This window comes from Archocentrus centrarchus, chromosome 23, assembly GCF_007364275.1.
Source record: "Archocentrus centrarchus isolate MPI-CPG fArcCen1 chromosome 23, fArcCen1, whole genome shotgun sequence".
In the NCBI taxonomy this organism is placed as follows: Eukaryota; Metazoa; Chordata; class Actinopteri; order Cichliformes; family Cichlidae; genus Archocentrus; species Archocentrus centrarchus.
The window spans coordinates 2,688,444-2,705,535 of record NC_044368.1 but is presented as its reverse complement, the minus strand read 5'-3'; the positions used below and the strand labels follow the sequence as shown (position 1 = coordinate 2,705,535).

Below are 17,092 nucleotides of genomic sequence, written 5' to 3'. Positions count from 1 at the left end.
GGTTGATCTTTTCCAGTATTACAGACCAAAGCGCTAAAAGTGCACATACATTCATACAGCACTTTTAATACTAAACGGCTGTTTCGTACCACTTATTGGTCTGCAGCTGTGTTACTTTCAGCCTGTATTACGTGTTTGATCTTTTCATATTTCTCTGATATTATACTTTTGTCTTCCTTGGTTGGTCAGATGATGCCAGCACCACCTCTTTCATGTCGCAAGACTGATAAAACTACAACCTCCTTCATGTGACCTCTTGACCTGATTGCTGAGGTCAGGTTAAGTGAACACAGTGAAGGATATCCTGAGCATGTTGAACTTGTTTTGTAGCACAGGGAACACCAGTTAACAGATTACTTGCTGAGAATATTTTGCAAACTGCCCATTTTTAAAATTACTGCGATTAACAGCTGAAAAATATCAGATTTGTTTGTTTGTTTGTTTTGTTTGTTTTGTTGGAACACAAAAGAGAGCAAAAACTTTAAAATGTAAAATAAACAAATACAATAAAAATCTCAATATCAGCTATCAGGAAAATAGTTGGTGTAAACATCAGTATCTGCCCAGAATCTACATTTAAGCACAATCACAGCTCCATCCATCCATCCATCCATCCATCCATCCATCTTCTTCCAGTTCAGGGCTAAGGGAGGCCTGGAGGCTATCACAGCTGCCGTAGGGCCAGAGGTGGGGTACACTCTGCACAGGTTGCCAGTCTGTTGCAGGGCTAACAAGTTACACCTGCTCCCTGAAGAACCAGACAAGGAGAAGCTTGGTGGCGAGCTGTCAGATGATGATAAGGAATCCACTGAGAAGGCGGTGGAGAAGAAGACTGAGTGGTTGGAGTCCCACCAAGATGCTGACCTGGAAGACTTCCAGGCCCAGAAAAAGGAGAAGGAGGTGCTTCAGCCCATTATCAACAATCAAGGCTAATTTTAGAAATCTGCAAGTTGATTTTATTGCATATGAAAATTCTGTAAATGTTTTGTAATTTCCTACAGCTCATAAGAACTGTGCAGGTTTCCTCTGAGCACTGGGGGCAGGATGCACTAATCAGATGGATTTTGGGGGTCCTCTCTGAGGTCAATTTGAACATCACACTCTTAATTTATTTATTAATTTTTTTTTTTTACCTTTACTGCATCGATTTATGGTGGAAATGCCTCTATTAATATCTATTAATATAAGGAAAACTGGCAGTGTTCCTTCTGTTCCTTTATGTTTTTATTGGGGAGACATTGGGGGGGGGGGGGGGGGGGGGGGGGGGGGGGCATGCCCTCTGCATCCCCCTGAAATCTACACATACGGCTTTTAATATTTATTTGTTTATTCGCTGTCCATCTGCTGCTATAAAATCACTGCACACGCAGAGGCAGAGACACACCGCCTATATAAAGTGAACAACGGTTTACACACTCCTGTAGCGTGAGTGGAGGGACACACACTCTCTCACACACACTCTGGCACTGCGGCTCCACGCGTTCAGCCTGGAAAGCGACCAAACTTCACACAACCTGCACTTTTATTCCACTTTTGAAATCCTCTTTGTGCTCAGCTTTGCATCCGGATCAGAGGAAGTTAATACCGAGCCGTTTCCAGTTTGTCTCCAGTGACTGGAGACCAAAAACAACCACAACGTGATCGGAGGCTGCAACTTTATTTTTCTGCTATCATCACTTCTGAGTGAAACTTTCCCCTGAGGGGACAAACCGCCCAGGACATGCCAGCGTTTGTGCCTTTTCTGAGCGCCTTTGCGCTCCTCTCGGCTGGCTTCAGGAGCACCGCGGCTGAGGTGGAGATGCAGAGCTACGCGGTGAGGAGCTCCGCCGTGCCCGCGGTGCAGAGAGCTGCAGCTGGGGTGAACAGCTCCGTGCGGGTGGAGAGCTCCGGGGACGGGGACGGGGGAGCGGAGCGGACCAGCTGCCCTGGCCGCTGCCGGTGTGATGTGGACGGGCTGCTGCACTGGGTGGACTGCTCGGACCTGGGGCTCCGGGAGGTACCGACCAACCTGAGTGTCTTCACATCTTATCTGTAAGTCGGCGTTTGTGTTTCTGATAACCTGTTGCTCCTAAATCTGCACAAAGTAACTCAAGTGTTGTTTGTGAGCGCACGCGCGTGCGCGCGCACGTGGATGTTATGCAGCGGTGAGAAACAGAACACCTGTCCTCCCTGCCTCTGTTTCTCTGGAGTGCGTCATGTGCGGTGGTTCACGGTGCTTAAAGGAAAAGGTTTCTTCTTAATGAAGCAGGTCATTGTTTCTTTTTACAGTCCCAGAGTGCAGCTTTAAATTTACACCTGGAAAAAAACACAAAAGAAAAGGAAAGAAAAATCCCTGAATTCAAACACAGTCCCAAAACCAAAGGCTGAAAACGAAGCCAATCTGTAGTTCCTCTAATGTCCACCTGAGGCAGTCTCCAGCAGTGAGTCAGTCCCCATAGACTCCCATGTAAAGATGTCCAACTTTACAGCAGAAATAAACATGTTTACAGCCTGATACTGAAACTGTTTTGGGACCGTTAGCTAATTTCTCTCTTCACTGACAGCTGTAGTAGGGTTAGTTTTTATATAACTCACATTATTTAAATTTCAGTTCACTCAAAAGTTCATGTTAGCCAAATCTGTAAACCTCTACATGATGGAGTCACATGTTGGAGGTACTTTAAATGTTTTAAATGGTTGCGCTGACTGGTAACATTACAGGTCTCTCCTTGAAAAGGATTTAGGAGCTCTTAAGGAGGATCCACAGATCATTAACTTTGACTGGTATAAGAAGAGTTTTATTAAGGTGTAGGGGTTTCCAGAGAGGTCCAACTGGTTTTAAGAGCGTTGTAGAAGTTTGGGGTGTTTTTCAGAAAGTTAACCATTGGGAATACTTAGGAATACATGGAATTAAATCAATTTATTTCTTTATTTTTAATGTTTGAGAACTTTTGGCTTCAGTGATCCTTAAAGAGGCTCCTTGAGTATTTAAAGAGGTTTCAGTCGTTTTTGAGGGCAGTGTTTAAGACATACTAGGACATGTTTCAGTAGTTTCACAGAGGCTTTAGGACTGTAGAGTTCTTAGAGATATTTAAGACTATTGAAGGTTTAAGGGAGTTCTAGAAGTACTTTAAATTGTTCCTGGACAACCAACTGGGATTATGTGAACTGAAAATGTTTCAAGGGGATTTTTAAAAAAAATACATTTTGGGGTCTTCTTAAAGAGGATCTGCAGATCCTTGGGTTCAACCCACAAATGAAGAATTACCTGGAGGTTTCAAGAACGTTTAAGGGAGGTCCAACTGGTTTCAAGAGTTTTCCAGAAGATCCTGGTGTTCGTCGGGAAGTCTTGAGGATACTGAGTGGTACATGGAGTTAAATCAAGCCATGTCGGAATCTGCCCCAATGCCTTTTACTGCATGCCTTCCCTCGGTCTTTCTCCCACCTTTGCTTCATGGGAGTCTTAGAAGTAGAAGATTGGGAAGGCTTTTAAAGAACCCACCCCCATCTCTGAAACTAATCTATAAACAAAGAGTTTTCTTGAGGTTTTCTGCAAGAAATTAGAAAGCTCAGGGGTGCAGGGAGTTAAATTAACATGTTTGATGTTTGAGGACTTCTTTTTATCTTCAGTGATTTTTACTTTTTTTTTTTGGACCATTTAAGGCGATCCCACGTTTTTTTGTGCCCTCTAGGAAGACGTTTAACGGGTCCTTAAAGAAGTTCCACAGGTTGCCGTGGCCATTTAACAACAGTATCCATGAAGTTTCAGTGTTTCTATTTGAGTGTAAACTCCTGTTAAAGCGAGACACTTAAATGAATTCAAATCCATTTCACCTCACAGCAGGTGACCGGCCTGGATACAAGACTCGTTTCAGCTCCTGCAAAAGCATTACGTCACTGGACTTTGTGTGTGTGCGTGGATGGAAAACCTGCTCGTCTTGGCTGTAGCCGAAAAGCAGCACAATGTCCAGGATTTAAATTTCACTCTCATTAAAGAAAACCTTTCCCTATTCAGAACAGCCATGTGTGTGTGTCTCACAGTGAAAGCACTTTCCTTACAGTTGGTCTACGACAGGCAGATGGACACACACAAACACACTCACACAGCGGCTGCCAATCAAAGGTTCTTTGTGTCTTTATTAAAGCTCCAATCAGGAATCAAATCCAAGAAAACATCAAGGAGTTTCTGTCCGTTTCTTGGATTTGGACAAAAACCAGCTAAATTTTAAAAATGCAGTTTTGGTGCAAAAACATGTCGGATGCAGAAAATCACTGTGTGTAAATCACAAAGGAGCAGAAACAGGGACCAAAGCTGCGCTGTGCCTGATTCTGCTTAAATCATTTGTTTGATTACCATTAAATGGAAATGCTGCACTTGGAACCAACTTCAAAAGTATTTAACTGATGAAGAAATGACAAAGGAATACTCCACACCTGCCCAAGCAGCTTTTAGGCCCGTGCTCCAGTTAGTTTTGGTTCTTTGAACAGCAGATGAAATACATTAATAAATATTTTTCCTAAACTCTTCTTCCTATTTGGATGTAACCATCAAATTAAATCCTCAAATTCTTCCATGTTTGTGACAGAGTCCTGGGAAACAGCAGCCCCAAACTGTTTCTTTTCTGTGGGGTAAAAAAATAAAGTCAATTTTTGTTACATTTTGAAATTAGGGGTCAAGAAACTGTACATTAAGGACATTTGACCCCTTTAATTTTATTTCACAAATCAAACAAGCAGCAGCCTCCTGATAGCAGCAACCTTCTACCACCACAAGCAGCTGCTTGGTGTGCACACAGGTAAGTTTCTGCATATAAAGGTGCACATATAAACACCTTCTGTAGGAGAGTCAGAGGAGGAGAGGGCATCAATGACAGCGAGGCATTCAGAACAGCATGAAAAGGAGGAGCCGGATGGAAGTGGTTTGCAGAGTGGCTTGCAGCTGTGCAGCAACAGCAGGCAGGCGAAAGCAGCTGAAACAGTGCCCACTATATAAGATTTACCAGCTGGATGTGTCAGGTGATGTGAGCTGATATTAAGATTGGCAGCGATTGTGGCTTAACTTGACCTGAACTAACGTTATACATAGTTTATTATTATGTAACTGATGTCATCAAGAGGACGTGCCCCATAAAGCCTTATTGACCAGCAGAATGTAACAATTTATGAGCAAAATTGGCTTCACTTTAAAACAAATTAAAGAGCAATAGATTAACCAACCACACTGATTTACAAAAACAGTTAACTTTATTTACAACAATGTTTCTTTTGAGAAGCTGCCATCTTGTGAGCGTCCTCCAGGTGAATTGCCGTAAATACCAGTACAGTGGAAATGAACAGCTTCTCATAGGCCAGTGTTGTCTTCAAGTTGGTCCCAGTGAGCTTTTGCAGCCAGCTGTGGAGCACCACCAGAGGAGAAACAAGTATACTGGCCAGCTTAGTGCTGTCATTCAGTACAGCGAATCTTGAAAGCAAAGGTTTCGAGTCCAACCAGGAGGCAAACTGTTGTTGAGTTTGTTGTTGTTATGATGAGGACTTGTTATATCAATAAAAATATGACCTCCCATCAGCTCGAAAGTCTTATTGTGATTTTGTGCCTCCTGGTTTGTTGTGAGAACTTTGAGGAAAGTAACTGATCTCAGACATCAGCGACTCGCTTTACAATCTCCTCCTGTCTGTTTGACTGCCGTCAGTCTGAATACTGCCATCTGTCAACGCCTTTGTGTGTGTGTGTGTGTGTGTGTGTGTGTGTGTGTGTGTGTATACACTAGCTGCATGCCTAAGCAGAGCTGCCTGAAGTCTGAATGGGCCTGGAAGTCTCTATTCTATGCCTGACTGACAGCAGCAGCACAGGAATGCATTTAGCCTCAATGTGATGAATGGACTGATGTACATATGAAGGATTTTGTGGCCACGCCCCTTCTGGCAGCCATGTCAGACATCCTGAGCGTTTAAATCTTGCCTTTTTTTTAACCCCCTGCAGTTTGTACTTTTCTATACCAGCACCTCTAAAATGAACTTTCAGGTGATGCAGAGATATTTAGGGCGGGTGAACGTCCTGGGGTCTTCCTGACCTCCCTCATGACCTCACATGAAGTCCATTTACAGTCTGAATGTTTGGATGTCTGTACTGCTGGTGTTTAAGTCTGAGGAAGCTCCATCTGTTTGAGATCAGTTGTCATCGGATGCGGCTTGTGGACGTCACGGTCCACTGCACACTCACACAGGTAGTTAAACCAGGGCGTGACAGACAGGTAAATAGATTACCTGTCTTCCTGTGAGGTCATGGGAGAGGTCAGGCAGAATGCTTTCCTATAAATAGCGTTATGGATGCTAGCTTTGAGCTGTCTCCTGGCATTGTCTCGCTGAAATCAGCATGACCTTCCCTGGAAGAGTGAGCTGGATAGCAGCATACGTTCCTCCAAGAACCTGTAGATATTGTTCAGGATTAATGGAGACTTCACAGACATGCAGGTTACTCCTGCCGTGTGCAATACCCCCCCACCCCCACCCTCCTTCAATACCATTACAAGTGCTGGCGTTGAACTGTGGTTCTATAGTTGTGCTCCTCTTTGTGTTTCTAAAATGATCTCAGGTCTCCTGATCAGGCCACAGGACAGTTTCCACTTGGCGTCGGTCCATCTTCAGTGAACTTGTGCCTAGAAAAGGTGCCTGGCAGCATTTCTGGATCTTGCTTCTCTGTTTTTTTCTTTGCATGGTAGAGTTTAAACTTAACTTGTGTGCGGCAGGTCGTGTAGCAGTGATCGTGGCTCGATCCCCGCCTCCTCCAGTCCACATGTTGAAGCGTCCTTGGGCAGGAACCCCAAATTGCTCTTGATGTATCCGTCAGTGTGTGCATGATAGAAAATGCTCGAGGCATCGAATAAAATGCTGTGTGAGTGGATGAATGAAGCTCGTAGTACGAAGCGCTCAGTATACAGGAGTATATAAGTACCAGTTCCTTTATCGTTTCATTTGTGGATGCAGAGACGAGCTGCGTTCACTGATGATGGTTTTCAGAAGTGTTCCTGTGCAGGATTTCCACCACAGAATCAGGTCTGTTTTTAATGCAGCGCCGCCCGAGGACCTGAAAACCGCCGACATTCGGTGTGCAGCCAGAGAAACTTCTCTGGACCCTCTGAATCTTTGATATTATGAACATTTACTGTTTTTAAATAAATTCAGGTTCAAATGATTTGCAAGTGTGTGCTGTTTCGATTCATATTTTACACATTGTCACAGATGTTTCTGGAAATGAGTTCTCAAAGTGCTGACAGATGTGATGGAGCAGTCTTGGCTCACGGTCTTGTTCTCGCTGCTGTTGTTAAAAACAAGGATCGTGGTGCAATTTAGCCGACATCTCCAACAGATGAAATCTTGATGTCTTGATTTATGAGGAGTCTTTTATTATTTAATTGAACCAACAGTCACATCTTAGTTAATCTGATCATCTGGCTTCAGGTTACCTTCACGGACACACAAACACAGATCTGACAGAGCTGCTGTTTATCTTGAGGTATCTTTTCCTTTTGGAGAAGGACTGATTGGACCGACCGGGGAATAAACCCCCCGATGTTCTCTCGCCCCGGGGGGCCCCCCGCTGACCCGCCCCCAAAAGACTGAAAGAAAGGCAGAAAGAAAGAGCAAAAAAAGACAAAAACTGAGAGGCCTCGCTGTCACACTACGCCTCCAAACTACACAGCTCTCTTTTCTTTTCTTTCTCCAGAGTTTGTCTTTCTGCAGCCCGCCGACATTTGAATAATCGTCTGATATCCATCAGTTTGAGCCCGAGGAGACGGAAAAAAGACAACACGCACACACAAAGCTTCGTCCACCACAACATGGACAGGGAAAAACACACAACACGGCTAATGTATTCATCTTTTCTTTCATCCTTCCCTTCTCCTTGTTCTTCATACGTGCCTCTCTTTCTCCTCCAGAAAAAATACGAAACCGTCTGTTTCAAAGAAAAGTTTCGACCTGTTCTTTAAGCTTGCTGCAGTTTTAGGTCCGGAAAATGTCAAAGATCCGGAAATATTTTGGGGGAAGTTCATAAATGATTCAAACTTTTTTATTTTAAAACTGATGTTCTGAATACTTCAAAATCGTTTTTCCTTCATTTTCTTGACTTTGTTCATATGAATATTATATATCTTTGTGTCCTTTATAAATCATTATAAAACATATTGCAGCTTTATTATTCCAAATGCTTCCACTTCACACTTTAAACTTTCATGTCCTATTTGCCAAAATGTTTGTTTACAAAGATCATTCAGGAATTCTCAGCTGTACAATAAGGTCCAATTTTATTTTTTCTGAAGGGGTGGGTTTAAAAGCAGTTCATCATAATTTTGTATTTAATTTGTTAAAATGTCACAAAATTATTCAAATTTCATCGATGAGAACATTCAGAAATAAAAGCTCAGAGTCTAAGTTCACTGTTTGTGTTTATTCTGTAATTCATACTGTGACCTCACAGGTCTCTGCCAGCATGCTAATCAGTGCTGGATATTTACTTATTGTTAAAACACAACAAGGCCTGTGTGTGTGTGTGTGTGTGTGTGTGTGTGTGTGTGTGTGTGTGTGTGTGTGTGTGTGTGTGTGTGTGTGTGTGTGTGTGTGTGTGTGTGTGACAGAGAGGCATATCTTCTGTATCTCTGTGGTTTCTAAATGTGCTGCTTTTCTTTCTGTGAGTGGAACATTTTTGCACGATGACGTAATAAAGTGACTGGTGGAAAAAATTACAATAATAATAATAAATGATTATATTGATCGAGCTGTGAGGTGTTGGGTGCTATTCTCTCAGTGTCGAGTTTAGAGAGTAAATTTGAAAGAAAATGTAACGTTGTGTGAGTCTGTGGGCTGTAGGTGGTGTCTGATTAAAGATTAAAACACTCGACCTTTTGAAAATGAAGGTTTGTCGATGAAGAGATATTTGCACAGTGATAAAGATGGGATTCCCGAGCACATACTTTACACACATGCAGATTTATTCATGTATGCACTGTACGTACAGACACAACGACAATGACAACATCAGTGATGGCATGCACAACAGTAACAATGACACTGATTGTTATAAATGCATAATTTTTTTTTAATGTCCTGTCAAACAAACATTTTTGTAGCACGTTTTTCATGATCCTGCAGCACAAAGCACATGTAAAAATCATAAAATGAATTTAAGTTTTTTGTGCTTCAGACTTGATCCCTGCTGTAGGTCAGTGTCATGTTGCTGCTACACATGGAGTGACTCTCCAGAGATCTTTGATGATGATGATGATGATGTGATAACATAATACGGCAGCATATGGTGCTTCATGTCTGTGGGCAGAGCTGATGGTGATCCAGCAGCTAATGTTACAAGCAGTGAGCAGGGAAACATTACTGTTAATACGGACACTCATAAAAGTAAAAAATAAAACTATGAACTATTCTTAAAGTAGAGTCTTTGTATCAAGTAAAAACCTTTTAACTCATTCATAGATTCAGATTCTAATCTGCTTTATTTGTAGTTGATGTTCATATTAAATGTCTCTGTGTGGACACTGATCAGGCCTAACATTATGACCACAGACAGGTGAAGTGGGTAGCATGGCCCCTGTTACTGGGTGGGATATATCAGGGAGCAACTGAACATTTTGTCCTCAAAGTTGATGTGTTAGAAGCAGGAAATGGATTTAAGCTAGTTTGACAAGGGTCAACTGGGTCAGAGCTTCTCCAGACCTGCGGCTCTCGTGGGGTCTGCAGGGGTCAGCATCTATCAAAAGTGGTCCAAGGAAGGAACAGTGGTGAACCAGCGACAGGGTCATGGGTGACCAAGGCTCATTGGGGAGTGAAGGCTGACCCATGTGGTCTGATCCAACAGAAGAACTACTGCAGCTCAAACTGCTGAAAAGGTTAATGCTGGTTCTGGTAGGAAGGTGTCAGAACACACAGGGCATCACAGTTTGTTGTGTTTGGGCTGCGTAGCTGCAGATCAGTCAAGGTGCCCACACTGACTCTGTTACCCATCAAAAGAGCCAACAGTGGGTGCATGAGCATCAGAACTGGACCACAGAGCAATGGAAGAAGTTAGTCTGGTCTGATGAATCATGTGTCGCTTACCTGGGAACACCTGGCATCAGGATGCACTATGGGAATAAGGAAAGCTGGTGGAGGCAGTGTGATGCTTTGTGCAATGTTCTGCTGAGAAACCTTGGGTTCTGCCATCCATGTGGATGTTACTTTGACACGTACCACATGCGCCCTGCCACACAGCAAACATGGCTCAGGAATGGTTTGAGGAACACAGCAACAAGTTTGAGGTGTTGACTTGGCCTCCAAATTCCCCAAATCTCAATCCAATCGAGCATCTGTGGGCTGTGCTGGACAAACAAGTCCGATCCACGGAGGCCAACCTCACAACTCACAGGACTTAAAGGACCTATTGCTAACATCTTGGTGTAGATACCACATCACACCTCCAGGGGTCTAGTGGAGTCCACGCCTCGATGGGTCAGGGCTGTTTCAGCATCAAAAGGGGGACCAACACAATATTAGGCAGGTGATCATAATGTTATGTCCTTGTGAACCAAAAGCTCAGTCTTCAGACTTCTCTAATGAGCAGCAACCTCTGGGGCTCAAAATGTTCCAAAGTTCCAAAAGCTGCAGTTCCTCTAATGTCCACTGGAGGCATTAAAGGTGAGTCACTTTGCTAATAACGCACTAACAAGTGTTAGCTCATTATAGCTAACATAGCTAATAACGAGCAAACACTCATCCAGTTACAGTCACTTCTGTCTTCAATAAACAGTGTGGTGGCACCCAAAGTGCTAACGCTGATGCTTCAGAGTCCCAAACGAGGGGGGGGGGGGGGGGGGGGGGGGTGGGGGGGGTTACATCACGGTGGCTACGACCAGATTCTATATTGAATCTGTGCTGTATGTTAACGAGTGTATCTCTGTCTCTAACGAGCGTAAATATGGTCACCTTGCACGCACACCTCTAGCTGTGAGCACAGAAGCCCCATCCACCCACCAGCTGTTCAAACCTCTTGTTTATGAGAGGCAGCCAATCAGAAGAAGCTGGCCTAAAACAGCTTGTTTCAGACAGAGGATGAACTGAGTGGCTGCACCAAGGCCCGGTTTAGGATAAAAAGGATTATTTTATAGGTGAATCATGTAAAGCTGCTCTAAATATGAAGCTGGAAATAAGCAGAGTAGATCCACTTCAGGGTAAATCACATTTGCAATCATAAAGAAACACATACAGTGATTTCTGTTTGTGTTAATGTACAGCATGTGAATACATGCAGAGGCCACAGTCTGACTAAGGAGCAGTGTCTCACACACAGCCTACATATTTATATTTATGAATGAAGGAGTGAATGAAATGTGCTGTTTTTTTTTGTGAGCTGCAGTAAAAGCCAATCAGCCGTTACAGTGTTAGTCTGCTCAAGAGTAAAGGAGCATTCTGCTAAAATAAGCCCAAACAGAGCCGCTCTGTGTGTGTCTGTCTGTGCGACCGGGCTACCTGTGGACACACATTAACAGGCTTTATGGAGTGTTGAGAAAGTTCCTTAACAACTGGTGTATTCAACCTGCAGACACGCCCTCAGTCTGTGTGTGTGTGTGTGTGTGTGTGTGTGTGTGTTTAAGACAGAGACAGTCTGTCTTGGCTTCCTTTCAGACCCAAGCCCTCCTGAGTGGAAAGACGCTACCTGCCGATAGTTATCAGAGAGCAGAAAATAGACGAGTCAGATAAGAGAAGAAAGAGGAGGACGAGCGTCACGGCTGCTCACAAACACAACATACAACAGACGGTGTCCCTGTCCCTCCAGCCAATCACAAACACAAATGTCGGCTTGTTTTGACTTTGCTTTCCAGCTGTGCAAAAATGTTGAGCAAATCAAAAGTGCTGTGATTTTTTTTTCTATTTTTCAAGCCTTGCTAGTAAAGAGATCAGAGCTCGTTTCTGACATAGTATTCAGGTGTGCTGACACTGATGTCATGCTTGTGTCATGAGAGGATTATGGTGTGTGTGTGTGTGTGTGTGTGTGTTTCTTATGTCTTTAGTTTTCATCATTTTGTAGTCATTTGTGGCCTCCTTCCAATCGGATTGTGTCTCCTGAAGTCATTTTCAGTCTCTTTTGAGTCATGTTTTGTCCTTGTGGTCATTTTTATCTTCTGTTCCTCTTTGTAATGAATTCCTGTGTCTCTATTTTGTGTCTTAACTGCAGCTTTTGCTCTTTATTTGGTCATTTTCTGTCTCTAAAAGAATTCCCTAGTTTTTTTTATGACCCTTCATACTTATTTATTCTTTTTTGTTTGTTTGTTTGTTTTACAGGCATCTTCTTCTTATCATTTTTGGAGGTTTGGCAAAAGCTTTTCATGAGATGTTTTAAAAAATTTTTTTGTAGTGCCACTGAAATAAATTTGTTAATTAACGCTGAAGTCACACTGGCCGAGAGAGCAGTCGGTACGGGCAACCTGATAGTGACCAAAGCAAATGGATGGGAGGTTTTTGGTGCAGCGCCTTCTTTCACTTAACAGCGAACTTCAGCAACCACTTGCCAACTGAGGGGGGGTTGAGGCAGCCAAAGTGCATGACTGAGGCCTAATACATCCATGAGTCTGCAGAAAGGTCAGCCTGCGGGGCTGGAAAATGAAGCCAAACAAGTCCCAAAACCTGCAGTTCCTCCAGTGTCCACTCGAGGCTCCAGCACTGAGTCAGTCCCCATAGACTCTCATGTTAAAACGTCCGACCTTACAGCAGAAATTAACGTGTTTACAACCTGATGCAAAAACTGTTTCATCTCTACGCATAGTTTCTGTCTTCATATCACCTGCAGTGAGGAGGCTACATTATTACCACTTTAAAATGTAATTAAGATCGGATTACGGCCTTCTTCAGTCTGAGACTGGATGAATGAGTGATGAAATATTTCTCCCACTGAAAATGTTGCATCAGGATGAACTGAATCACCTTTCTTGGATTTCCTTACCTGGATTATAGACCACACGTCAAGACATCAAAAGTTATACATAATAACTTGAAGAAGTGACTTTAGCAAAGAGGCTGCAGTAAAGGCTTGAGTGTTTATTCACAAACAAATAAAGATGCAGGTTTGAATATGCAGGAATATTACTGCAAATTGTGGTTACAGTGCCGATCGTTGCAGCAGTCCGAGCTGTTAGCAGTGATTCAGAGTTCTCGAGCTAAGAGAAGGTGAAGGTAAAAGTGTGGCTGGGGTCACTGTGAGTGGGAGCAGGGAAACCTGCTTCACTCTTTCTTTCCTTCCTGCTCTCTTGCTTTCAGCGTGTTTCCAGTAATTTCCACTCCTGCCTTGTTTCTCACTCAGGTGTGTGTGTTGACTCATTCCATTCACGGGTCGGGAGGCGGGAAGTCCTGCGTGACAGTGTTTATGTACCTGCATGTCTATCTTTGTGAGGACCTCTTAGAACTTTAAGACTTTGGGCGTATCATGAGACGCTACCAGAGCAGATCTGCTCGAGTAGACTTGCGTGAAATTTCAAAATAATCATTATTTATTTTATGCCGGGCCCTAATGCCCCCCCTCAGTCCACCCTCTGTCTTAAAGCCAGCATGCTTCTAATTGGCTCAGTTCAGGTTCAGCATGAGGCTCTTCACAAAGATGGAAATATATGCATAACAGGAGCTCCCAGAGGGTGTCAGGCTAAATGTTTTTACATGTGAGGGTGTTGAATGGTTCCTGTGTCTGAACACAAACAGGCCTCTGAGGTTCTTTAATAATTCATAATTTGTTGTTTATTTTCAGATGTGTGTCTTTATTTTTACAGGAAACACTGATATATTTATTTATATATGTTTGATAACTTTCTATAGTTTTTGCACTGTTTTATTTCTGTAACTATGAATCCAGGTGTTTCAGTAATACCTGAGAGAGAGAGTGACAGAGAGACACTAACAGTCACTTCTCTCTCTCTCTCTGTCTGCAGTGATCTCAGTATGAATAATCTGACTGTGTTATCCAGCGGAGCTCTGTCCAACCTGCACTTCCTGGAGGAGCTGTGAGTCACACACACACACACACACACACACACACACACACACACACACACACACACACACACACACACACACACACACACACACACACACGTTTTCATTACTTCAGAGGGATTTACATAACATGCATTTATTTCCTGAAGATTTACTTGAAGCTCAGACCAAGTCTGTGCAGGTTCAACCAAAACTGTTTAGGTGGGTGAGAGTGGAGTTTTGTTCAGTTCTGAAGAACCTCTCATCACCCACTTAAATCTATCTATCTATCTATCTATCTATCTATCTATCTAGATAGATAGATAGATAGATAGATAGATAGATAGATAGATAGATAGATAGATAGATAGATAGATAGATAGATAGATAGATAGATAGATATGGTTTGACCTGAAGGTTTGGCTGATTTGAATTTGAACAATCTAACGTCTAAGGTCATCGTCTCGGTGTGGAGGGAGTCCGGCATGCCTGCCGGTTTTGATCGTTCCCGGGAAGTTTCACTCTGACGAGCCGCTTGATTTCACCACAGATCTCAAACAGCAAACATCAGCTTCTGTTTCCAAATGACCCAATTTTCATGTGGTAGATTATTCCTGGTGTTTGGAGGTGAACCTCCAGCTAAAACCAAGCAGTTTTGGAGCACACTCATCATTTTATTTTTCTGTATTCGTGTGGCTGTGCACTGTGAATTCATCCTCTGAGGCTTCTGAGATCATTCACAGGTAACAGCGTGACCTGGTGACCATCATGTTCCAGCTCAGAGTGCATTTAAAGCTCACGCAGCCTTTGCTCACCACCACTTGAAGGGGTTGCTGTTTGGAGAAGATTCAGCATTTATTACAGAGGCTCAAGTGCAAGGAGACATAATGAGACCTCTACAGCTTCATCCAAAAGTAGAAGCCTCACTGAAACTGGTCCTGAAGTGCATGAAAAGATGACCTTGAACCAACAATCAGCCAAATTTAAAGGAAGGACCTGTTCGCACACCCTTCTGATCACACCTTACATGTTTTCCTCTTTGTCATCCCTCAAGTCTCCACATATGATCAGATATCCCACGAATTCTGGTTGGTGACTGATGGACTGAGATGGATGAGAGTGAGGGTGTCTGAGCGGGCGCTGAGCTCATGTATCTGTGAGGATATGATATGTAATCCCATCTCTCCTCACCTAGCAGCAGTCACGTCCTGTATGAACATTTTCTCAAAGCTGAGGAGCCGCAGAGAGAGCCAGGCTGACCTCACAGGGACCTGAACATGACTCTGACTGCTGTTCTGCTCTGCTGCCAGCTGTATGTGTCTCTGTGTGTGTGTGCGATATTTGTCACCGCGGCGTGAGAAACGTCACTGCGGCGATAGGACACCGCACAGATGCATGCTGGGTGCACGCAGACTGGCTGAACTTTGTGTGGCCTCTGAAAACACACAGACCTGCAGGACCCACTGTGGATCAGTGTTCTGCTGCTGGGTTAAAGCACCGTGTGTACTGGAAACATGGATAACCAAACACAACCAAACACAACTGACTATTAATGCGTCTGAAAATGGAGCTCAGTGCGGTCAGAGTTTCAAAGCTGAAGAGTTTTGGGAAAGAAATCCTGGAAAAATGCAGCCATTCACCTTGCAGACTGTATCCTTATTCAGATTCAGGAATCAAAGCACAAACTGCTCTACATTTCAATTTTCACCTCATCTTTTTGTGTCATATTCAGCATATAAGATGTCAAATCTTTGCATTAAACTAAAGTTTCAAAATGTTGAGATAAACGTGCATCACAGTAAACCCTGCAAACTCAAAGGTGTGCAGCTGACCTCCTCACCTGGCCTTCGTGTTCAGACGTGTTCTTTGGATACATTAAAAAAAACAGGCTCACAATTAAGAAAATACCTCCATCTACAACACCCAACAAACAGCGAGCACCGAGAGCACAAAGGCCCACTGCCATGTCTGAACAACAGAAAGAGACCAAAGGGTAAAAGAGTGGGTTTTGCTGTTCAAAAATCATAATTTTGGAAAGTGTAACGATCTCGTTTTGAGTCATTAGCTCCGTGGACACCTTGTTGGTGAATCATCTCTGAACATACAGACAGAAGGCATGCTCTCTGTTGCCTCTGACAGCCTGGAACGACTTACGCTTCATTAGTAGATGTGGAAGAGTGTGATGTTGTTGATAGTGACACAAATTTTAGTGTATTTGGACACTGAAGAGGAGATATTTCCTTATCCGTGTTTCATTTGTAGATTTAGAGGATGTTTCCCTTCATTTTAGGGTTTTACCCTTTACCCTGAAGTTGGTGCTTTGGGGGGTCACCATTTAAAACTCATGGCTGTCAACATAACACATTCGCTTTGGACTTCTCACAGCAACATAAAAATGAAAACATGTATTTTCATTTGTAACCACGTCCCTGATTTTAGTTGATTTTTATGCTAATTTGTCCAAATCATCCTAAATATGTGAGGATCTGAAGTCGGCGGTGCTTCTAACCTTTCTCCGTCTCCGTGTGTCTCAGGCGTTTGGCGGGAAATGATCTGACCTTCATCCCCAGAGGAGCGTTCACCGGCCTCTACAACCTCAAAGTGCTGTAAGTTTCCGCACTGACGTAATGCCTCTGCAAACATTCATGTTTTAGTATTTTTCTGTGAATCGCTTCCTGAAAAACATCCTCCTAAAACAGCGTCAGAGGAGACTATATAAATGAAATTGATATTTATCATATAAATAATCTTTTTACTCTGTTTTGTAAGTCTTCTATGCAGTTATTGTTTTTTTGGTATTTAACCTGCTGGGCCATGTTTTCTGGGTTATTCTCCACCTTCTTGCCCTCACCTGTATTATAACCTGTTCCTTAAAACCTGGTCTTGACCATTTTAAAGACTGACCAAGCTGCAGCACAGAACTTTATTGTCATTGTGCAAGCAATGAAACTGCAGTGGAGACTTCACACATGTGCAAAGATAAACAGGAGGGATGAGATAAGAACGATGTACAGTTAACATCGGGGTGCATAAAGCAGCAGCGATAAGCGCCCTAAAGGTGCGATCTCACAGATTACGATTGTTTAAAGCTGATAATGGTCCTCACAAAGAT

The 17,092-nt window shown here is 43.1% G+C and overlaps 1 protein-coding gene across 1 annotated transcript in view; it reads left to right on the top strand.

Moving 5' to 3' along the window:
* Positions 1-1,444: 1,444 nt before the first annotated feature.
* The window catches only part of LOC115773445 (leucine-rich repeat-containing G-protein coupled receptor 5), a 42,805-nt gene continuing 27,157 nt past the window's right edge, over positions 1,445-17,092 (top strand). Inside the window, exons 1-3 of the mRNA XM_030720186.1 lie at positions 1,445-2,031; positions 13,938-14,009; positions 16,515-16,586. Of these exons, the coding sequence (XP_030576046.1) occupies positions 1,721-2,031; positions 13,938-14,009; positions 16,515-16,586 (455 nt within the window). The 5' untranslated portion in view covers positions 1,445-1,720. The remainder of the gene's footprint in view (positions 2,032-13,937; positions 14,010-16,514; positions 16,587-17,092) is intronic.